This window comes from Mangifera indica, chromosome 1 (genome assembly GCF_011075055.1).
Source record: "Mangifera indica cultivar Alphonso chromosome 1, CATAS_Mindica_2.1, whole genome shotgun sequence".
NCBI classification, from domain to species: domain Eukaryota; kingdom Viridiplantae; phylum Streptophyta; class Magnoliopsida; order Sapindales; family Anacardiaceae; genus Mangifera; species Mangifera indica.
Genome location: NC_058137.1, coordinates 6,171,283 through 6,196,255, shown reverse-complemented (window position 1 = coordinate 6,196,255; position 24,973 = coordinate 6,171,283). Strand labels below are relative to the sequence as shown.

Below are 24,973 nucleotides of genomic sequence, written 5' to 3'. Positions count from 1 at the left end.
AATAAAAGTTCAGACATGTTCAGAACTATTTATTCTGATGTTTGTGGTGCTTTTAAAGTTTCAACTTTGGGAGGATCACAATGATTTACTACTATTTTTGATGATTCTAATAGGATGACCAAGTTGTGCTTAATATTGATAACAAAATGAGAAGTGAATTTGTTATTCACTACCACATATTAAGTTTTAGGCAACTCTTAACTTGAATACGTTATTAAATCATTGACTAAAATAGTATAAGCTACAATTTCAATAATATTGTATTAGGAAATTAATAATAAGTCGTGGTTACAAAAAAAAAGTAATTTCATGAGATATAAAACAACGAATTTAGTAGCCATTGAAATAAATAAGAATTTTAGTTACGGTTTAATTAAATATGAAATATTATAGTACATCAAAACTACGGCGTTTTATGAAGGTGTCAAACACTATTTTTCCTATCCTAATCAATTTATTTCGCCAATTCAATAAAACATTCGGTTTTTTTCTTCACGTCTTTACCAAAATTCAATTTGATTCTTTGTAATTGTTTTATTTTTTATGATTTCTTTTTTTTTTTCGCTCCTTACTATTTGGGCAATTCTGTAAAATATTCAATCTGAAGAGTCAACTTATTCTTTAAACAAAGTTGAATACAATCCAGAGGAAGTTCGAATTCAGAAATTTCATAAGATGATTAGGACTCAATATTTTGCAAAGGTACAAGTACAAGAAAACATGTGGAGATGGACAAGTTCTTTGTTAGAGAGAAACTAGATGGAAAAATTATGGCGCTACCTAAGACTTGATCATATGACTCATTAGTTGACATACTTATCAAAACAATCTCAAGTTGATTGCTTGCAAGTTTTAAGACAGGTTAATATTTATGCATCAATTCAAGGGAAAGCGTTGAGATTGTGATTGGTTTTGTAAATATTCACATATGATTTCTTTCAATTATAGCATGACGGATTTGACAAAAAATTATAATCAATTATATTCTACAATATATAGATGCACACCATTCAATCGAATTGATAAAAAAAAGTCAGAAGACTTATTTTCGCTTAAGGTATAGTGGAAACCTAAAATGACTCTCTTTAATTTTTAAAAACTCAAATATTCACTTATTCGTTAGTTTTAACTGTTATAATTAAGGGTAAAATTGTTATTTAGAAATTTTTATTTAAACAAACAAAAATTAATTTTTGCCTCCTTAGTTTTAAAAATTAACCATTTTCTCTTTAACTTAATTTTTTTAAAAAAATATTTCACCCCCACTATATATGTTTTTTAGGGTTTTATATTTTGGAATGAATAACCGCCTCTCAAACTTTGAAACATTGTACTTACATCTCAAAAATTTTATTCCATTTTTCCAATGACTGTTCTTTCCAGTGTTCCTCTCTGATGACATCTCCCGTCCCTCCTTAGTGGTTTCTCGGCATGTAAACCACCAAAAATCTTGCCAAAATGGTTAGATTTTATGCACAAATCTATGCAAAAATAAAATAGATCCGTGTGTGAAAATTCGGCATTTTCGATGGTTTTTGCATTGAAAAACCACCAAGAAGGGAGGAGGTCAGAGAAGAACGTTGGGAAGACCAGTGGTCAAAAAGATAGAATGAAGTTTTTGGGGTGTAAGTGCAATGTTTCAAAGTTTGAGAGAGGCAACTATTCAACCTAAAATATAAAACCATATATATTGGGGGTGAAAGATTAATTTTTTAAAATTAAGTTAGGAAAAATGGTAAATTTTTAAAATTAAGAGGGAAAAAAATTAATTTTTGTTTGTTTAAATAAAATAAGGGAAAAATGATTGGTTTTTAAAATTAAGGGGAGAAAAAAAATTAAATTTTTTTTATTTAAATAAAAAATCTCTAAATAATGATTTTACTTCTAATTGTAATAATCAAAACTAATGAATAGGGCTAGATTCGAGCCGAGCTGAGCTCGACTCGTAGCCAACTCGAGCTCGGTTCGGTTCATATATGGGCGGCTCGAGTTCAGTTCAAGCTCGGCTAAGGCCGACTCTTTTCGGGCTCGAGTTCGATTCGGCTCAGCTTGGCCCGTTTTTTGTTATCAAAACAATATCGTTTTTAATATATATTGGTCAAAACGACGTTGTTTTGTATAAAAAATTTTAAAGAAAAATCTATCGAGCTAGCTCGAGCTCAGTCAAGCCCGGCTCGTTTCGGGCTCGATCGAGCCGAGCTCAAGCTCGAGGTCAAACTGACTGGGCTCGAGTCCAACCCTACTAATGAATGAGTATTTGAATTTTAAAAAATTGGAGAAGATTACTTTGAATTTTCATTATATAGCCGGAATAAGTGTTTTGGCCAGAAAAATATATATATGTTTTCTCAACTAAATTTGGACTGTCTGCAATAAAAAACTAAAATAGAACAAGTGGCAACAAAGAACAGCCTACAATATTTTCCCGTGCGCTTGCAAAGAAGATGAAAACAAATCTTTACAAAATATGAAATGTATCTTGTGATCCTTTTTTTTTTTTTTCTAACAGAAGTTTGTGTTATAAAAATCCAAATGTTTTCATAGAAAGGATCAATGAACTGGATTCAAGTAATCTCGTAAATGTATATAATACACCTATGAGTAATCCAAAGCAATACCAAAACAGCTATCATAGGTTTATTAAATTGTCTTCGCTTTGATGACTTGAGTTGACCCTAATAGTTGAATCATGCACTACATTATATTTCAAAAATTTGATTTTTTTGTATAATATATCTTATTATATTAAACAACTTTTTAAATATAATAATAATAAAAAAATATATTAGTTTTATAGTTATTGTGAAAAATTTTACAAACATCTCCCACAAATCTAAAATTTATGGGATATATCTTTGTTATATTATTATTTTTAAAAAAATATATATTAATTTATATGAATAATATATATTATATTGTATTATATTATAGAATATATATTATATTTTATGATATATTTATTATATTAATAATTTTTTATATCTTTCAAAAAAATTATTATTTTATATTTTTATCGTTTTGTACAATATATGACGTGGGTATCCTATGATATTAAAAAAATTGGAGTTTGACTAGGATATTTTAAAAAAGAAATACATATATCGAAAAGCTGTAGCTGGAGCCGGAGTAATATGGCTTAAAGTAAAGCCAAATAAAAAAAGAACCAATGCAGTGAGAGAATGACAGTCTTCTTACATTCCAAGCAAATGGCACATGGGGGCAACCGAAGAACTTCCACGCGTGTCATTTCTTCAAGTTTGATAGTGAGGACCACACACATCCCGTCCTTCCACGTTTCTATTTCTAATGGAGGAAACTAAACCTTTACTGAGTTAGATTCAGATTAACACAATAACTTTCCAATGGCAGCCTCCACACACAACTTCTACGAACCTCTCATTTTGCTCTCTGCTCCCAGCTCCCATCTCACCTTTCCACAATTGTAATGACATCTTAAATTAACAATGCCACAAAGTTGGCATAAAAATGGCAGAAATTGAGCTGGATACTTTCTTATTCATACAATATATAACTCTTGCTTTTAGCCATTTCTCTTTACACATGTATGAATCTTATCTGATCTTCAATAACCCGGATTCCATACACATGCTTATGACAGACTTTGATTCCTCCATCCCAACTCAGTTGATAATGGAGAAAGTTACATTATAGAGAGGTTAAGATATCACTGACTCCTTTTGTTGTCCTTGGTTCCCAATTTGTTAAAGGGTTGAATGGTTGAACAGGAGATTAGTTGGTCGAAATTAGCAAATTCTTATCTTGATGGTCAATGGTTCCAAGTTTGAAGGGTCTTGGGATAGGGATTGTCAATTATAGCAACAAAAGCATTCATTGGCTTCGAAACTAGTTAGATGGGCAATTTCTAAATCAAGCTGTGTTATTTTAAGCGACAAATTTAGGGTAAGTCTTAGATTGATCTAGGGTTTAGTTTACTAGGGTTAATTTGGATAAGGATGAAAGCAGGAAGAGAGAGATTGCACGCACAAGTTCCTAAGCAGCTGTTAGTTTAAGTTAATCGTGTTTAACTTTTTGCTAATTTATTGCTTAATTATTGCATTAAGAAACATGGGTAAAGCTAGGGTTTGAAGAATATGCGCATGGTATAGTAGGGATTCTTTTGTATGCTTTTGTGCTGTTTTATGGTTTCAATAAAAACCCTTCCTTTAATTGACTTAATAAATTCAAACCCTAATGCTTATAAAATTCGGTGTCGTTTTTATCCCGACATATCCACTCCTTGTTTCCCATCTTCCTACTCTTAGTTGGATGCTAAACATCTACGGCCAATTAGATTTGTTTTTGCTTTTTTGATTGGGGTAATTAACCACAACTAATCTCTTTGTTTACTTTAATTAACAAATCCCTAAACATGTTAGCACAATTCATTTCATTCCCTTTTCAAGAGATTAATTCAGTGGTCCCCCTAATAAAGTAAAATTGTCTTTCCAATCTTATTAATACTCTTAATAATACTCCTACTTAGTCACTAGTGGTGATAAAAAATATCCGATGACTGAATTGAACATGTTTTTAAAAAAATAGGTTACTTAAAAAATTAATTCAAATATTAGTTTAAGAATATAGAAAAATTAATTTTTTATTTGGTTACCAGTTTGTCAATTTTGAAAATCAATTAATCAAATCAAACCAATTATTAAAATTTTGAATAAAAAATTAATAAAACTTATTTTAAAAAAAATAAGATAACCCTTTGAAATTCAATTTAAAACAAGTTAACTTAAAATTTGATTTGATTAATTAATATTTTTTGTTTGGTTCAAAATTAACTAATCTTTAAATTGATTCGACTTTAGTTTGTGATATTTTTCAAATAAAAAATTTAGTTCAACTCAAAAAATTGTAAAACGGTTTTGAATATCCTTATCAATCACCCTAAATTTGGATTATAAAATTTCAATAGCTGTTCTATAAAATTTTATGGATTATACATTGTTGTGGGATGTTTTGCAATAGAAAGATAAAAATATTAAATTTATATCTATAAGTTTCGAGAGACCGTATTTCATAAAAAAGGAATACATAGATTCTAATCTTCTCCACCACAAATAGGAAAGTGAAAGGCTGTCAAAGTCAGAAAAAAAAAATTGAAAATGTATTAGAAAAGTTGTGGCTTCTGTAAATCTTTTAAAAAAGACAATGATGTACGGTATCCACTTTTGGTATATATATTTTATATATATGTATCATGTGTCATTATGTAATTAAATATTATTTTATATTTAATTCAAATTATTTAATTATTTAATAATATATATCAAATGTGTATCTATTTATATATACAATAGGTATATATAATTTTATAATTTAAAAAATTGATATACAAAATGTTTTTAAATAACCTTTTTAAAAATAAATTAATAATAACTTGTAGAAAACAAACTTATAGATTTTTTATAGGCCAAAAGACTTTTTCCCACCCAAGGTATAGTGAAATCTCAAATTTATACTCTTTAACTTTAAAAACTCAAACACTCACATATCATCCAAAATTTGTTAAACTTTTTTGTTAGAGTCAAGGGTAAAACTGTTATTTTGTTATAATGTTAAAAAAAATTATAATTTTATCTCATTTCTTTTCGTAGGTTTTAAAAATTAACAACTTCACTCTCCTTAAACATTTCAAGTTTTAAAAGGTCACTATTTCTAGCCCACATTTAGACTTTTCTTTTATCCCCTCTTCAGCCACCACTCGTCATCGTCACCTACATATTCTCACACTCACTGTCGAAATCGTTCGGACGATCATAGTAGAAGGTTGTCCGATGAAGATCTCTTCATTCGACAAAGAGATAAAGTCTTTGAATAGTCATCTCTTTAGTTTGTAGGATGCATAATGATGTGGAAAGAGAGAAACTAAAACTTAAAAGATTCAGATCAAGAAAATATGGATATAACCAATAAAAATACATAGAAGATTCAAGGCGTGGCAATGTGCACCAATAACTTAAAGTAAACAAACAAAAGAAAAAACCCATAATGTTGGATGTCATATTACCCTATCATATTTCACTTTCAAAACATAGAAATAGATACTGGATTCTATCTTTAGGTGTATATAAATTGACAATAAAATCTTCTTTCTTCAATTGGAAAGATTTTTTAGCCCCTCATAGAAATGAGTTCGGGATCTTTTGGTCCCATGTAATTTAGACCCTTTTAAAAGCAGTTTTCAATATACTTATTTTGGCTCACCCTTATTCGTACCATTATCTTTTGTAACGAGAAATTATCTTCGAATTAGACCTTCAAACTAGATAAATCAGTAGTTAATTTTGATATGGGTTCACCAAGTTTCTTACCCAAGATCTCCTTCTCAAGAATCCCAAGCTAACACTATTTAAGTTATCTTTGAAGGTCCCTTGTTCATAATATCAACCATCAATTTTTGTATTAGGTTTTATATTATTTGATAATTTACTGTTGAAGTTGATATTGTTTATGTTACACATAAATACATATACATTTTCTTTCCATGTTTCCCTTCTCATGTACTAGAGGCTTTGTCATTTAAAAGGTCAACAATTAATTTAGTAATATATTAAACAAAGTATATATTCCCTTGAATTACGCCATAATTTGGGGCATTGTCAAGACTTTGTTAGTTATTGAACTATATCTATATTGAAGCTCTGAATTCAATATGTTGGGATGGGCTTCTTTTGATAATCAAATATGAAGATTGAAGGGATAGAGTTAATCAGTTTGCCCTTTCCCATACCTAACCTATTGGTTGGTCAAATATTAAAAAAGAGAGAGAGATTAGGTAGGTTTTAACCTTTTCCCATTGGAAGGCAAACACCATGCAAGCTTGTCACTTTCACCAACAAAAAGTAAAGCAGGATTATTCCTCTCACTAAAAAGCAAGAAATCTCGGCAACCAGCTAAGTTCGTTTCTTTGAATAGTCAGCAAAATAATAGAGAAATATTATTAAAACTTGATTTATCAACAACATAATTTATGATTAAACATGATAAATACTAGTGGGTATGTGGCCAACCATGGTCCTGTCGTTTCATTTCCTATTCCATACAACGTCTTTTAAGGGAATCCAGTCTGTCTTCTGATTTCATTCCAAATTTTGCTTCAAATGTTAATCCATCTGCACATGCTTGCCACTCATTAATGGCTGTTTCTTAGGGTTTTAATCTTCCCATTAACACGTGTTGAGGCTAGATTGTTCTCTCAGCCTGATCAGGTGTACAAGATCCACAGACATTGGTGGTATCTGGCGGCAACTTTTGGATTAAATTTAAATGGAAATGGAAGGACAGTAGGCAATAATACCAACTCCATTGAAAAGCGGTAGATTATCTAGAAAGAAAAGGGAGCATTTTGCCAACTTTTAGGTGTCATATTCTTAATATAACGCTCTGGCATTTTGCCATCATTAATTTCTATGGATGCACATGAACGTACCACACAAATTTGATGGGCTGTTTCACACTGAAATTAGAATATTGGGCTGCTCTGCTTCACCTTCGTTCTCCTTTTTCCAAGGCCACAGAAAGAGGAACTTAAGATTCACCTCAAATAGTGCAATGCCCATGATGCACCATAAGTATCAGCTTCAAATGCACGGTAAACAATTTAAGATAACGATACGCATGGGGCCTTGTGTTTAAACTATAATATAATAATAACGCGAGAGTTTAAGCAAATGTGTTGACCAATAATTTTTGATTTAAGGAGAAAACCTAGTAAGTGTTTAGAGCATAGTTACTATTATCTTATAATATATGATATGTGTTTTATTATATGATATAATACAGATAAAAAATAATACGTTTTATAAAGTATATCGAATTAATTCGATAAAATAGATGTATTATACGATATGATAAGTATCTTCAATATAACAATATTATCAAATAGATTAATAAACTTTTTAAAGAAAATGATGATATAATAAGGTGTATATGAAAATTTTAAATTTTAAGATTAATTATGTATTTTCTAAAATGATTTTGTGTCAATTAGATTTTTTTAGTATTATTTTATTTTTTAAAAATTATGTTATATGTTACGATATGATAATACACTTTTTAAAAAAAATGATGATATAATAGGGTGTATATGAGAAATTTTAAAATTTTAAAGTTAATTATGATATTTTCTAAAATGATTATGTGCCAATTTTTTTTTATTTTTATTTTATTTTTTAAAAATTATATCATAGAATACAATACGATATACAATTCAACTATTACGATTTCGATAGATAGAAATGTGTTAGTTATGTTGAGATATTGTGGTTTGTATTACTATATGTTTCCGTATAAAATTGCCAAAAGGAATGAGAATTCCATTAAGAATGGAGAAAACATAAGTGCGACTAGGAATAAATTAAGATTTCTACTAGATAATGTTGATTAACCTTCTTCCTAGTGAAATACTTTGTTTCAAGATGTAACGATGGTATTAACGGAAATAGGGTTGAATTTGATCTAAATGAAGCCCATACAAGTTCAATTCAAGATTGAATTGAATTTAATGAATCAGATCGAAATCGATAAATTACAACTTGAAATAAATTTAACTTATCAAAGCTAGCTAGGAATAAAATGTTTAGATTAATTTGAATTCGACTCGTTTATAAAAATAAATTCAATTAATCCTTAGACTTAAACTCGTTTCATTTGATTTGAGATTAATTCCAACTGTAAATGGAAATTGTTCTTATATTCAAAACAATTTGCACTAATTATGAAATTATTGAACAATCAAATTAAGTTAATTCTTGTAACCAAAAAAAAAAAAAAAAGCTTATAAAAAGTAAAGAAAAAGTAAGGTGAATATACGAAAGTTCATATTTTTATTCTAATAATCATAGATTAAGATTTGGATCAGATTAGTCAATTATCCAAAAATCGGACTAATATTTGGATCAGGACAAACAACAATCTAATTACAATTTAATCAACGATTTACTCCAATCAAAACTCAAGTACTTGGTGGAAATAACCTCTAAGTCATATGGAAGTATGCTACTTTATTTTTAGTGAACATATTGAATAATCTAACACTTCAACTTTAGCAATCAACACAGTGTGTGTTATTTTGTCAACCTTATTTATATATTAAAATCATTTCAATAATATAAAATCGTTTTAATATATTATAGTTAACATTTATTTAAATAATTTATCTTATCGTGGCCATTAATAATCATTGTTGACACGAAAACTGAGAGGCGGTTCCAAGAGCCTTTACGCTAATGTCACGAGCTAGGCCTCTTCGCATAAATACATACATATGACAAAGTGAAAGGGGAGGAAGTGAGGGCGTCATGGTATTAATCCTTTTAACACTGAAGTTAGACACGCAGCCGTATTTAAGGTTTTGGGACCGGTCAGAGGATAAAATTGTAGTGTATAACCTACGCATTTAGGTTAATTGGCTTGACAAAAAGTTTTTACAATATATTCAAGCCAAAAAAACTTATTTTCACTAAGTTTAATATATTTTCAAACTCTTATTTACAGAGTTTTAAAAATCTAAATATTTAATTTTTATCCGATTTTTATTAAATTTTTTTGTTAATTATAAGAGTTAAATCGTTATTTTATTATTAATATAAAAATATAAAATTATATCTCATTTTATTCTTTTAATTTAAAAAAATTAACAATTTCTTCTAATAGTTTAAAAAGTTGTATTTTTTTCTTAGGCTTTGATTTTTCCAGTTCCAATGATCACTTGGGAAAGATCATTGACTGCTCTTACCTCCTTCTCTAATGGTTTTTCAACATGAAAATCACCAAAAATTTGATCAAAATGGTCAAACAATGTTGCACATATATATCATTGGTACAGACAATGACACACATGTCTATGTGTTATGCAACATCATCTGATCATTTTGATCAAATTTTTGATGGTTTTTATGTTGAAAACCCAAGACTTAGTGGAAAGATTGGTTGAGAGTTCTAAGAGTAATCATCGAAATTGAAAAAATCAAACTCTACTATTTTTCAAACTTTTAAACTTTAAAAGAATAAAATGGTATTTAATAAAATGTTATTCTTATAATTAATAAAAAAATTTATATAATTTAGCAAAAAAATTTTTTAGAATAAACTAACCTTAAGATGGTCTTTTGACCTCTATTCAATCTCCGTAAAAGGCTAAACTTCACATGCGTGATGGGATGACACGAGATTGAGAGTAAATGCCAATCATGACAATTCACAAACATTTATGCTTCATCAATGTGTGTAGTAGCCTAGTAGGCACTGTAGGTCTTGTATTTGTTTCAATGTTATATTGAGTCATTTTCTTTCTATTTGAGTTTATATAAATGAATTGTCTCAATTGTTTGACTGTTTTTTTAAATTTAAAATATGATGAAATTGATGATGATTAAAATATTGAATATAGTTAAAAAAGTATCACAAATTAATATTTTGATATTTTCAATTTCATGATTAATATTATATATATTTTATTTATTTTATTATATAATAATACAATATATCCGTCATAAGTGAGGTCTGTCAATAAAATTTAAAAGTTCTATTTATTTAATTCGAATAGGAATATAAATAATAAAAAGACTCTATTAATTATATATTAAAAAATAAGTTTTTTAATTGACATGTCAAAGCCTGAAGCCCTAATTAGGGGGTCCATATAAAACCCTATCAAATGGTAGGCCTCGGCATGACCCGATATGTAGGCCCAGTGGGCCGGGAAGCTCAGCCACTGCTACCTTTAAACCAGGCCACTCTTCCTGCAATGTTATCAACTGCCATGCATAAATTCTTGATGGGGAAAGGCGGAGGCTGGCTGACTGATTGACTTCATCAACAACGCTTATACTTGCCTCCTTTCTCTCCATATCCAACTCCACTGTTAGGTTTTCATTCTCCTCTTTAAAGAAACGTCTAATTCTTGATGGGGAAAGGCGGAGGCTGCGTCCCAAGCAAGAAGAACAAAAACCCCTTTGCCCTTGCCGTTAATTCCCAAAATGAGCATGCTGGCGCCCCTCCGCTGGTTCCAATCCCCCGATAGTCTTCAGCAACTCAGTCCAACAGCGCCGTAACAACAACAACATTATCTCAACCAGAGGTCTCCAATTTGAAGATATTTATTGTGTTCTATTCTATGTATGGCCACGTGGAGGGACTGGCCAAGAGGATGAAGAAAGGTGTGGATGGCGTTTCGGGTATGGAAGGAGTGCTGTTTCGGGTGCCCGAGACGTTAAGAAGAGAGGTTTTGGAGAACATGAAAGCCCCGCGTAAAGATGAAACCGTTCGCGAGATTTCGGCTGTGGAGCTGGTTGAGGCAGACGGGTTTTTGTTTGGGTTTCCGACGAGGTATGGGTCCATGGCGGCCCAAATGAAAGCCTTTTTTGACTCCACTAGTCAGCTGTGGGAAGAAGGAAAACTTGTGGGAAAACCAGCCGGTTTTTTTGTGAGTACCGCTACTCAAGGCAGCGGCCAGGAAACAACTGCGTAAATCTAGCTAACCTATCATCTTTGTTATTATTATTAATTAGAATTTTTTATGCAGAACGAGATGGTACATTTATAACACTGACGTTTACATTCAAGGGGGACGTTATCATTGTGTGTTTAGTATGTCTCTTTGGGGACGTTTAGTTTGAATAATGTTTGATTACTAAAATAAAAAGATTACCTTGAAGATAGATTACTTAGAAGATTACTGGTATAAATGATTACTATGTTTGATAAAATTTGATAGATATAAATAATTATTGTGTTTGGTTAAAGATAATAAAAGATTACCAGTAAAATATTTTACTTAAATGCGCTTAAATATAATTTTTTTTAAATATTTTTAATAAAACTATATGTACCCACTTTGGGTATATAAATATATACACATTTATATGTATCATTATGTGATTGGATGATTTTAAATTGAGAATAAAACAATAACCAATCATATTATAACACATATGAGTATGTATATATTTGTGTACCTAAAGTGGGTATACATAGTATTGTTCAAATATTTTTTATATTATTTGTTATATTAATTAAAAATAAATTTATTTTTACCTCAAAAAATTAATAAATAATAATTTTTCTATAATAAACTCAAAATTACCGTAGTAATCTTTAAATACCTAAGGTGAAGGTGGTAATCAGATTACCACCTATATTACCTGCCACGTCAGTATTGGTAATAGAAGATTATTGTAATATTTTATTATTGACAAACCAAACAAGGGAATAAAAGATAGATTACTAAGGTAATCTTAAAAACTATTAACCAAACGCACCTTTATTGTAATCATTATTTCGTTTGGAATTCAATAGTTTAAACTTACATTGACTGCAAACCAGAACAGTTTAGAGAAATTTCTGCTTTCGATTTGATTATGCGGGTATGATGTTAGGAAGCTTAAAAATTTCAATCAAGAACTAATAAATTAGCTGGAGATCTGAAGGGTGTTTTGAGTTTGGTGCACTGGGAAATCCAAGAGCAGTAAATGATTTTCTGGCCGGATGCAGAGCAGGAAAATGAAGTTTGGAGTTTAGAAAAATTACTGACAGCGTAATGGAGCAGAGGTTTCGCACTTCTATTATGGAGTACTGAAGAAGGAAGTCTCATGCATTGTCTCGTTAACGGTCCTCTGAGTTTTGAAAGCAAAACAATTTATGTGGACTTATTGGAATTATGATTCATCTGTCAATGGCGAACCTAATAGCTTGCCAGCATCCGTATCCTTCCTATCCAAAACTTTTAACTGTTGTGATAATTGCTTGTAGCTTGACAGTAGATTAATAACCATCAAAATGGATCATTTTGTTATTGGTACAGCATTTATAACTCAATGTTGTTACGATGTTTTAGCCAGATTCTTATTGCTCAACAACTTTTTAAGTAATTTACAGCTGCTCACTTCATTCTTTTAGATGTAATGAAATCTCTGGAAGAATGTTTAGTTTGCTGAACATTTGCTTTCTTCATTCTTTTCCAACAATTTAAAGAATACCGAACTTGTACTGTAGATTGTCTACTTCAGCTTCAGTTCACTGTCATGCTTTTACAACAAGCAATAAGTTAAAGGTACATGCGTAGAAGTGCATTTGTGTAGTTGTCATTGATGATGATTCTTTGTTCATTTGCACGCATATAAAGTGTATGTATTCTTTTTGAGAAATTGTTATGGTTATAGTTTACTGTTTTGGTTTAGCATTCCATCGTTGCCTTCTTGTAAGTCATAGTCTTAGGGAACTGAAATTGCTTTGTAAGCTTGACATGAGGCTGTGTTCTCTTCTGTTTATGGATTAATTTCTTTCCCAGAATAATAATAGTAGTTCTTGACATTTTCAATCTAATGTGTTTTATGTTTATGTTTGGTCCAGTTGGACTTCCATCACCCAGTTGGTCCACCATGGAATGCTATTTGTTCCTATTGGTTACACATTTGGAGCTGGTATGTTCAAGATGGAGTCTATTTGAGGGGGCTCTCCATATGGCGCTGGAGTTTTCGCTGGTGATGGCACAAGAGAGCCAAGTGAAACAGAGTTGGCAGTTGCTGAACATCAGGGCAAGTATATGGCTACAGTGTCAAGAGGCTTTGCCAGGCTTGATCTAGATTATGTTTGTTCATTTCCACCCATTTTTATATTCTAAATTTGTTTCTGTTCCCTTTCAGAAGATGTAAATGGTATGAAATTCTTCTGCATAGCCTTCCCAAATAAAATGTTATTCTGTTAGATCACAGATGTCAGCTTTCTGCATATTTTTATCTGATAACTTGTAATTTATAAAGATTTGATGTGATGTAATAAATTTTTATTTTTCTTTCTACTCGATTCAAGCGGCCATGGCATCTTTTTCATTTACAATATTTTCTATGTCTGCTGATTTGTTTGTAATTCACCACCTGGGCTTTCAAGGTATCACTATATATATGTACAATATGTTTGCAGATCCTTTGATAACATTTTAACTTTCATTCAAACAGATGCTGATTTATTATTGTATACAGCGATGATTCGGGTGAAACATTTTCCCTTGTATTATTCTTGTTCTAGACAAATTTGCAGCAGAAGCAGCACCATATATTATTTTTATTCTGAGAGAGAATCATTATATTGTAAGTCCTAGGTTATAGATGACAAGGGGTGAATAGATATTGAATATTTTAATGTTTATTTTTGCAAAAGAAACGCCATCTTTATTCCATCTTTGATACCCTTCCTCTTGACTATAGGACTATAATTGTTTCATTAAAGAATATATTTTTCAAATAAAGAGGGATAGGATAAAGGTTCGATTTTATTGTCACCTCTGTTGTTGATAATGTGAAAATAGAATAAATTTTAAATAGTGTGAAGATAGAGTAAATTTTAAATATTTTTCGCCCACCATCTTTTATCTTTCTCGGTCAATCATTTTATGTCCTTGCCAATGCACAAGACTTCAGCTTATGTAGGTAAATTTACAAAGGTTATTGATGTAAACTTATGAAAAATAAATTTACATCTCTTTTTGATTGTAAGATAAAAAACAGGAATAATTTGGTTTTATGTGGGTGTACTGTAGCCATGTCTAATGAAACTACAAGAATTAGAATAAAAGGAAATATCTTATAATTAATACTATATATATATATATATATATATATATATATATATATAGAGAGAGAGAGAGAGAGAGAGTAATAATCCAAAAGATTAACCTCTACACTTGCCCTGCCCACGGATCGGCAGGGTTTGCTATTGTAGTTTATTCGCCTCACTCGAAGTCCTTCATCGTCTTATTGTTTCTCCATATATATTTGACCGCTTTTCATCAAAGCACTTAACCATTCGTTACCAAAGACAGACATGGCAGACATCCTCGCTGCTCTGAGATCTCTCATGTCTTCTCATAACCCTCCTTTGCATGCTTTAATTGTTCCATCCGAAGATTATCATCAGGTTCCTTATCTTTTTTAATTTAACTGATTATTAATTTTCTGGTTTCTTTTTTTAATCTAATGTTTTCATTTGCTTTTTGTAGAGTGAATATGTCTCTGCACGTGATAAACGCCGTGCATTCGTCTCTGGTTTCACTGGAAGCGCAGGTCGATTTGATTCTTAACTATGATATTATTGTCTTTTATGGTTTAAGGTTATATGAATCTGTTTTTACTATTGAGATTTCAGGTTTGGCGCTTATTACTATGAATGATGCTCGATTGTGGACGGATGGACGGTATTTTCTGCAGGCATCACAACAGCTCAAAGGTGAGTGGAAACTCATGCGAATCGGAGAAGATCCTGCTTTGGAGGTCTGGATGGTTGATGTAAGTCTCCCGAAATTTCTTTTATATCTAGTATCTTGCGGTAATGTTGATTGTAAACTCTTACTTGGAGCTTGCAAGATTTGAATGCATAATGATAGTTTGCACTGGTCAACGCTTGCCTTGCAGTATTTTGATTTGGCACTAATCATATGGTTACTTGATTTGGTGCTTTGTTCTGTCACAAGGTTTTTCAATGTTTATCAGAACTATTTCTTTCTGATGATACCATTGTTATGATGATTTCTGATTATTCTTATGTTGCTCTATTTATTATGCTCATATTGTTATGCATGTTTCTGATGTTAAAAAGTGGATTTTGTGATTTGATATCATTAGAACCTGCCACATGATGCGGCCATTGGTGTTGACTCCTGGTGTGTGTCAATAGAGACTGCACAGAGGTGGGAGCGTGTTTTTGCCAAAAAGCAACAGAAGCTGGTACAGACCTCAATCAATTTGGTGGATCAGGTTTGGAAAAATCGGCCTCCAGCAGAAATCAATCCAGTTGTTCTTCATCCAATAGAGTTTACTGGTCGATCAGTCACTGACAAGTTGAAGGACTTGAGGGAGAAGCTTGTTCATGAGAAAGCTTGTGGTATCATCATCACAGCTCTTGATGAGGTTTGTTTTAAAATTTGATGAATGTTTTGCAGTTAATTTTTTCTTTTGGTTGAAATTACTAATTCCTGGGTCTTCTTAATATCTTCTGGTTTGTTATTTTTTTATAGCAATATAAGTCCTATTTTTGCTTTGCAGGTTGCTTGGTTGTATAATATACGAGGAAGTGATGTCTCCTACTGCCCAGTTGTTCAGGCATTTGCTATAGTAACAACCAACTCAGCTTTTCTGTATGTGGATAGCAAGAAAGTGTCCTCTGAGGTGCAGATCATATTTCCTGTTTAATCTCTTTGGAATATTTTCTTTTTTTTATCCCTCCTTTCTATGCATTATGTTGTATCTCATGTTAGTGGTTAAACCATCTATAAAGGGCTACTATGACATTAACAGGTCATACAGTAACATAATCTTTTTGTATGCAGGTAAACTCCTCATTGAAGGAGAGTGGAATTGAAATTCGGGAATACGATGCAGTGAGTGAAGATGTGGTTTTGCTTGAATCTGGTCAGCTGAATTCTAGTTTGACTGATGTTCAAGGAAATGGCACAAAAGAAGAAGGAAAAATTGATCTCATATGGGCTGACCCTCGCTCATGCTGCTATGCTCTATATTCAAAATTAAATTCTGATGAGGTCTTTTTGCAGCAGTCGCCTTTGGCTCTTGCAAAAGCTTTAAAGGTGGTACACACATTTTTTTTGGTTTATGAGGATAACTAATGCCAAAGATTGTTTTATACAATATTATTTTAGAAATATGTGGGTCCCTTGTGTAGTGCAAAGCGAAAGTGAATAGTGCTTTTTTAAATATGATTTTTCCAATATCTGTTGCTTAGTAAAATTTGAATAATCTGAAAAGAGCTCCTTCGTTTAACCATAATATGGTTGCTATGGCATTACATTAAAGTTTTTACTTCTTCCAGCCATCCTGATTGTTCCTTTTTCTTGCTAATGTTGTCTGTATATTTGAAAAATGAAGGTTCTTGGCAGCATAGAGTTTAGAAGTCTGATAGAGCTAATAAATTTCTATATGCCCTGTAAAGTTTTCTTCAAATATTTCGTGATTTATGAAATATTGACTATTGATTTGTATGCTAAAAGAGGCCTCCACCAAATTTTGTAAATGTGGATATGTCTTATTTTGCTTGGAGATTTCTCGTTATTTGTGTAATTAAATTTTCGTTAATTTTTTCATGGTTAAGTAGTACAATTATAACTTTTTATCGATTTATTATTGCAGCAAACATTTAAAAAACTAATTTATGCTTACTGACTGATTATCTTTTGAGTTTAGAACCCTGTTGAATTGGATGGGTTGAAAAAGGCCCATATTTGGGATGGTGCAGCTGTTGTGCAATATTTTGCATGGTTGGATAAGCAGGTATACTGTTTAGTCTGCGTACTTTTAACCTTTTATTTTCTCTTGAAACTGAATGAATATATTAACATATTTTCTATTGTTGTATCTCCCTCTTAGCATTAGTACAAGATCTTTGGTTTGAAACTTGATGACCAATCTTGTTCTGATTTGAACAGATGCAGGAGATTTATGGGGCTTCTGGTTACTTTTTGGAAGTGGAGGGAGGAAAGAAGAAAAATAATTCGTAAGTCTTCATTTTCTTTTAATTTTCTCAGGAGACAACTATCACATCTGTATTTCTAGTTTTGTTTTGCTTTTTCATTAATAAAATAATTCCGTGCTTTATATTTCAATAGCACATTTAATTACTTTGTCTTTATGTAATTCAGTAGATTAGTTAGTTTGGTTGGGTTGTTTTCTGTTGAGCTGAGTACATGATAGTTGCTTAACAGATTTTGAGTGTTTTGAGCTTCACATATCACTCTTATCCACTTTTTTTCATGTCAATGGAATGGACATTAACAGGGAAACCATGAAATTGACAGAGGTGACTGCAAGTGATAAGCTGGAAAGTTTTCGGGCATCTAAAGAGGTAAGATACTTTGATATTATTCCAAAATATGTATATGAATAAATAGAGTTTAAAAATGACAATTCAAATAATGCAGCTATATCAAACTTTTTAGTTTTTTTGTTTTATAGTTTTGGCATTTTGACAATGCAATATCTCAATGTATTGCAAATTAAGAAATCAGGGTAAGAGTTGAGAGAGAGCATCTATGGTGTAGGTAATATAGTGTATTAAAAAGTACTATGACCAACACGTACGACTCTATGGCTCCTTTTCACACTTTTGTATAGGAATCAGAAGGGACTTGAAGGCATACTGGTTGAGATCAATCATAAGTAATTCTATGATTCTCTTGTGGTTAAGTCTGATGATCTTTATAGGTTCTTTCTCGTACTTGTTACGAAGTTGTTAAGAGTTTGCTTGTGATGTGTTTTGCAAACATCATATATGCATAGTGCACATACTAAGTATTGTTTCTCTTGTTTATAAATTGACTTGAAATAGGCATTCCTTCGTTGGTGGCCATGCTAGTCTATTACTTTGGGTGTCAAAAAGTGGACATATGTTGCAAGTGGGTCTTGGAGTTTTTACATATCTTAGATCCTAATCGAGTCATTGAATTTTGTTATCTTATAACGTTCTGATACTCTTGTGAGTTATTTTAAGATTTTGTGTCAGTCTTAGGACCTTAGGTTCTTTGGGACACATGTCCTAGTTCTAGGGTATAGGGTAATTAGATATAAATGGCAGCTAGGATTGTAAAAGTGGGCAGAAGAGATGAGAGTTTAGGCAGCCTTTGGGCTAAAGGGAGGTTTCTGGCTCCTTGAATGGTCGGAATTGGGAGGCTCTGACTCCTAAAATTACTGGTTTATTTAGTGTGAGTCCCCAAAATAAATAAAATTAGCTTCTATTCACCCTATTTGATTGTGTTTTTTGTTGTTTTGAGTGAATATTGGTTGGGATCCCATCCAAATTTTGGAGGGTAGGGTAAGTATATATAAGTGGGAGCTACGATTGTAAAAGTGAGGAGAAGAAATGAGGTTTTAGGCAGCCTTTGCACTGAGGGGACGTTTCCGACACCTTGAACGACCAAAATTGAGAGGCCTAAACTCTTCAAATTATTGGTTTATCCACGGTAAATCCCAAAATCAATAAATTAGCTTCTTTTCTCTTCATTTGATTGTGTTTTTGTTGTTTTGGTTGAATATTGGCTGGGTAACTATCCCATTGCATACCAAGTATTCGAATGTATGTGGTTCAAAGAATGGGGATGGATACAATAGACATGGTGTGATTAGTTACTTAATCTGATTAATGTATCACTGCTTTTTTTTTTTTGTTTGTATTTGTTCTTTTTTATTCAAGACGATAAAAATAGATATTCTTTTTATGGGTTATGGTTGCAGAATTTTAGAGGCTTAAGCTTTCCTACTATTTCATCAGTTGGTCCAAATGCAGCTATAATTCATTATACACCAGAAGCAGAAAAATGTGCTGAGTTTGATCCGGACAGCATCTATTTGTGTGATTCAGGAGGACAGGTTTGTCAGTCTTATCTTGTTGCAAGCTATGAATTCAATGCTATATCTGCTCTGTTGTACTGTTAAGTTCCGCTGCTTAGTGTCTTTATTGATATCATTGATGGAATCATTGAAGTATCTAGATGGAACTACTGATATTACTCGAACTGTTCATTTTGGAAAACCTTCGGCGCACGAGAAAGCCTGCTTTACTGCGGTAGGTTCCTTTCTTTTGTCTCCTTTTTGGACAGGCTTTTTGCATTTTGAATTGGCCTAACTTTATAGTCTGCATCTCAAAACATGGCTTAGTTCTTCTTTCATTTACTTTTCTTACATCTTGGTTTATGGTTATCATTTGGTTGGCCGAAGAAGGAACCTTAAAAAGATATATGGTGCTCTCCTTACAAATTTGGATTTTTTTCTCTCCATAGGATACATAGTCAATATATTTTAATTTGCAATAATTTACTTTATAAGTAATTTGGTAATCAATGTATTATAAGTTAGCTGCTGTCACATCCGCCAGCCCTGCTCTATTAACACTTTTTATGACCAGTGGCTGTTATAATTGTGATCATAGTGTCTAGCAGCTCTTGCAGCACCACCATGAGCATTGGTGAACCAGCATCAAGACTACTAATATATCACAACCAATCTTGGCACTAAATCAATGTCCTGGAAACTGCTATGAAGCAGCATATGATAGTGTCTTTCACCATCCACTTTATGCTGCCTTTGCAGCAAGAATCTGATACACCTTTTCTAATCATGTTTATTTAATTGTTAATCCCTGTTAGTATCTGAATTTTAATCCTTCGTAATTGATCCAAATATATGTTAAATCTGCAGTTTTGGCTTGAATAGTCAATGTAGAAATCCAGTGGTTTTATTTGTTTGCCCCTTTTTTCCTCGAAATTCATGTCGTTGTTATTCCAAGTTTCTCCAAAAATATAACAATTTTCCTTGTCGGCTGGGACTTCTTGGATGTCAAGTAGGTTCTCAAGGGTCACATTGCTCTGGGAAATGCTCAATTCCCTAATGGAACTAACGGTATTAAGTTTTTCTCCTTTCATCTGTTCTGTTTCCATATTTAAATAAGGTTTTTCACTTTTTTTTTTTTTTAATTTTTATTGTTTATATGAGTGTAACTTCGCAAATTTGAAGTTACAAAGGAAACACTGAATCTGCACAAATTTGAAGTTACAAAGGAAACACTGAATCTGCATAAGTGGATTATACTGATTGATTGCTTCACTGCTTTTACAGGTAATGCCCTTGACATTCTTGCTCGGATTCCTTTGTGGAAGCATGGTCTTGATTACCGACATGGTACTGGTCATGGAGTTGGGTCTTACCTAAACGTCCATGAAGGTAGGTGGTGAATTCCAACTGCTTGCCTTTGCTTATGTACTTGATTTGATTGAAAAGATTAATTAGTTGATCTTTCTGTTGCAATGCCTGAGCAGGACCCCACTTAATCAGTTTTAGGCCCCAGGCTCAACTTGTGCCTATACAAGCGACCATGACTGTTACAGATGGTTAGTATGGTAGTGTTTTTTTATATATATGTTTTCAAACTATTATCTCTTTTGTTTAATAGGCTTTGAGGGGTCTTATAATTTGTCTAGCTAGATGCATACTCATAAGTGTTTTTAGTGTGAAGCTTTACCTTGGCCATTTGCCTTTATCGTTTGAATTAATGCTCTAATGGTTATGTTTTTTGAACTTCTTCTCATTCATGCATATACTAATTGTTTCTTGCTAAAGACATCTTATGTTTGTCTTGAATGAGTTTCTGCCTTCTAGTTCTTTTAGTCTTTATAAAAAATGAAGGTTGTGTTATTGTTGGAATCATTGGTATTTTCTATTAACTAATTTGAATTTGCATTCTCAGAACCTGGTTACTATGAGGATGGCAAATTTGGTATAAGGTTGGAGAATGTGCTTATTGTCAAAGAGGCGGATACAGAGTTTAATTTTGGTGACAAGGGTTACTTGGCATTTGAGCATATAACATGGGTATGTTAATCATCTGCTTCTACTGATTCCTCCCATATTTCTATGTAAATAATCAAATTTTATATATTTCTTTTTTATATTTGATAATCATACTTTGATCATCTTTGTGCTTTGGGTATGCTTTAATTTGCTCTTTTCTCACATGAGACTTCAAATATTGATTATGAGAAAAGCAGTTGTCATTAACTATTCTTCTTGTTCTGTTTCATGGCCTAGCACATTATTTGTAGATTTTTTTGTCGAGATGAGATAATTTTATACATGTCACATGCATGCACACACACACACACACGGAGGCATAGTCAGTTGAAACTGGTGACCTATTTTTTATGTTTGATGATTTTGTTACTTCCAGGCACCATATCAGATAAAGATGATGGACCTGAGTTTATTAACAACTGAAGAGATAGATTGGCTGAATTCTTATCATTCAAGGTGTAGAGATATTCTAACCCCATACTTGGATGAATATGAGTTAGCATGGCTTAAGAAAGCCACTGAACCTGTACGAGCATGACCTTTTTATTCCCTGGAAGGTTAGTGTATTTTCCTTGGTTGTCCATGTCTGTTTTCTTTTCTCTGTGAAAGAGAAGGAAAATAAAATAATAATATTATTATTATTAATATTATGGATGGTTTTGCTTGTTAGTCTGATCAGTGATGAAATAATTTTGTTAAATCATTTATCGAACTTCTTAGTATTTGTGTGAGCTATGTTTATTGGTAGAGGATGGATTTTGTAACTGGTGCAATTTATTGAAAAATCATTCCACCTGCTGATCAATGGGCAGTTATTTATGTAGTGATGGTTTTAGACGTAGAGAAGACACCGCCATCTAGGAAGCTTAACTAATGTACGCTTAGTGCTTACACGGTAAGTCCAATTGTACTAGGTATACTTGTTGGGTGATTGCTCATGGGTTCTCTCTCTCTCAATCCCCGATCACTTGCTTTGATTGGATTGCTCGCTAAATGAAAACTCCTCTGTGAGCCTAGTAGCTTTCACGTTCTGCTGTATAGCATAGCCATTCGAATTCAACTGACAAAGTTCGCTAACATTTAATAGACTGTTGGCTATGTATTTCAGTTTATAGTGTCCCATATTCTGGATCCTGCTGACATTGATTGAGGAATATTGACATAGAAATAATAGATATCCATTTATTAGGATAGAAAAGGAAGAAAGTGAACGAAATACTGAAAGAATTATTCTGTAGACTTAATTTAAAACCGGCATGACAAATATTACTTTTCATTTATTTGTCAAAAAAATTATGCGTGTTTATTTTGAATATACAAATAGATATAAACTTAACTTGTGTTATTATATGATTAAATGATTTTAAATTAAAGATAAAATAATACTCAATGATGTAATAACACATATAAATATTATTCATTTGTGTATTTAAAATAAGTATGGATAATATTAGTCTTTATTTATTGCAACTTGAGAGGTTGAGTCGTGTAGGTTGTGATTGTTGAGATTTAATTAATCACTCGCAAGCATCAAATGTCAAGATCGTTAGGTGTGAAAGAAGCCAATGATTAATACTTACTGGCCTTCTACTGGACACAAGCTTTTGTGTTCTTTCCTAACAATCGAGGGAGAGGAACATTGGTGTTGCCTTAATTTTTAATTGAGAAATACTAGTAAGGGCAATACAACATATATAAAATAATTTTATCAGTTTATTTATACAAACTAACACATTTTTATATGATTTGATGATTTGAAATTAAGATTAGATTAAATAATTTTTTTTTTATGTAGTTAAATAATTTTAAATTAAAAATTAAAAAAACAAAATTAAAAGGTAGAAATAAGTATATATATATATATATATATATATATATATATATATATATAACATGATTATGGACAGAGGGGTCTAAATAGCCTCCATTTAGGCCCAAGCTTGATATGTTTATTGACTAAAAATTTTGTTTAAGTTAATGCGATTGAGTCGCAAACTGCCTCACTTAATTGAAAGGCCGAACTTTAAGTTACATTAAGAATGAGAATATTAAAGAGAGGTTACCATTTATAAAAAAATTTAATTGTATTTTCTAATATAAGTATGAATAACTATAGTTTTTTTTTTTTTCTTAAATTTGTCTAAAATATCAAGCTGAAGCTCTTTTGGTTCTGGGCTCCTTGGCCCAAATAGAAAAGATTTTGGAAAAGAAAACAAATTAACCATTAGCTGTAGCATTCCAGTTATGTCTACGAAAAAAGGTTTTTGGGTTGTATAAAAAATAGAAGCTTAAGTGACAAATTAATGGGCCAAACTCAATATATTATTTGTTTATGATGTGATAAAGCGATAATAAAATTATTAATCATTAGAAAATATTAATAATAAAGGTTGTGACTCTGTTGGAATTTAGAAGAAGTGATGCTATCTTGTGGATTTGAAATGGATCAACTCAATCCTTCATCAATCAGTTTACTTTATGCAGAACAACTAAGTATTGAGGGGCAATTGATTGATAGTGTAGGGTAAGATGTCGATTCGTGTAATGTAACATCACTGTCTGTCTTTGTCTCTTTGGCTTGTTGCATAAATGGCTAAATCACCCAACTCAAGGTAAATTTCCAATGTATTTGTCCAAAGTGTAGTAATCTGCGTGTAAAATCAACACAAAACAACATTATAGATAGATAAAAAGTGTGGCATACACTCTTTTTCATCCTTTACGGCATCTTGATATTTAATGGTACGATTATTTTTTCTTTTCCACAAATGGCAGCCAACAACTTTCATCGGTTGGCTTTTTCCTTATATTACGCACTTATTTTAAATAAAAAAAGAAAACTTTCATTGAGTTTGTTTGAATGAAATCCAATATAGTCCATTTGAGGTTTATCTTTACCTAAGTCCAAGTCATCTAGACCGATAACTTGAAGTTCGTAAGCTCGAAGTAACAAATACATTTCCTCTAAAAGAGAAATTTGTTTAAAATCTATTATATATAATCTAATTAAAATTTAAAAAATTTAAAATTTATCAAATTTTTCCTTAAGTTTAAAAACTAACAATTTTTTCTTAATCTAAAGTTTGAAAAGTGATCGAATCCCCCATAGAGTTTTCTTTTCCCTTTTGATGGTTGCCCTTCCTAGACTCCTCTTCTTGGAATGAATCATGTCAATCTTTGATTGAAATTATGGAAATAAAATAAATTATTTTTATCTGACGAAGAAACGAAAATGATTCGTTTTCTTCTGTCGTAGATCAACATTAGAAGAAGACAATAAAAGGTTTTGTCAATTGAGATCAAGGTAGTCATTGAAAAAGTTAAAAAAGACCCCTAAGAGGGATTCAATCACTTTTTAAACCTTGAATTAAGAGATAATTATTAGATTATTAAATTTATAAAAAAAATTTGATAAATTTTTAGTTTTTTAAATAATTTTATTAAATAATATTTTTATTCTTAATTTTAATAATAAATTTTAATAAAAAAATAAATATTTAAATTAAAATAATAGATGAAATTTATAATTCCACTAAACCTTGGGTGGTGGCATCTATTTTATTGTGGCAGCGAGAAACAAAACTTATGACTGTTTAGCC

The 24,973-nt window shown here is 31.4% G+C and overlaps 1 protein-coding gene and 1 pseudogene across 1 annotated transcript; both read left to right on the top strand.

Annotated features, from left to right (window-relative positions):
• Positions 1 to 10,792: 10,792 nt before the first annotated feature.
• On the top strand, positions 10,793 to 13,838 carry LOC123216314 (annotated as a pseudogene).
• Positions 13,839 to 14,662: 824 nt separating this feature from the next.
• LOC123223295 (aminopeptidase P1-like) lies at positions 14,663 to 22,105 on the top strand. Its single transcript, XM_044646438.1, has 16 exons — positions 14,663 to 14,943; positions 15,026 to 15,089; positions 15,172 to 15,311; positions 15,648 to 15,932; positions 16,068 to 16,190; positions 16,352 to 16,606; positions 17,220 to 17,306; positions 17,462 to 17,529; positions 17,811 to 17,877; positions 19,263 to 19,397; positions 19,513 to 19,593; positions 20,372 to 20,426; positions 20,643 to 20,747; positions 20,843 to 20,914; positions 21,271 to 21,395; positions 21,751 to 22,105. Exons 1-16 carry the CDS (start codon positions 14,851 to 14,853, stop codon positions 21,910 to 21,912), a joined length of 1,917 nt encoding a protein of 638 aa, XP_044502373.1. The 5' UTR covers positions 14,663 to 14,850; the 3' UTR covers positions 21,913 to 22,105.
• The last annotated feature ends 2,868 nt before the right edge of the window (positions 22,106 to 24,973 follow it).

Bases quoted from the DNA above. Each gene is read 5' to 3' on its own strand.
- LOC123223295 (XM_044646438.1), top strand. From the start codon at position 14,851: ATGGCAGACATCCTCGCTGCTCTGAGATCTCTCATGTCTTCTCATAAC. The intron at 17,878-19,262 runs GTAAGATACTTT...TTATGGTTGCAG, and splicing joins GTTTTCGGGCATCTAAAGAG to AATTTTAGAGGCTTAAGCTT. The intron at 19,594-20,371 runs GTAGGTTCCTTT...GATGTCAAGTAG, and splicing joins AGAAAGCCTGCTTTACTGCG to GTTCTCAAGGGTCACATTGC.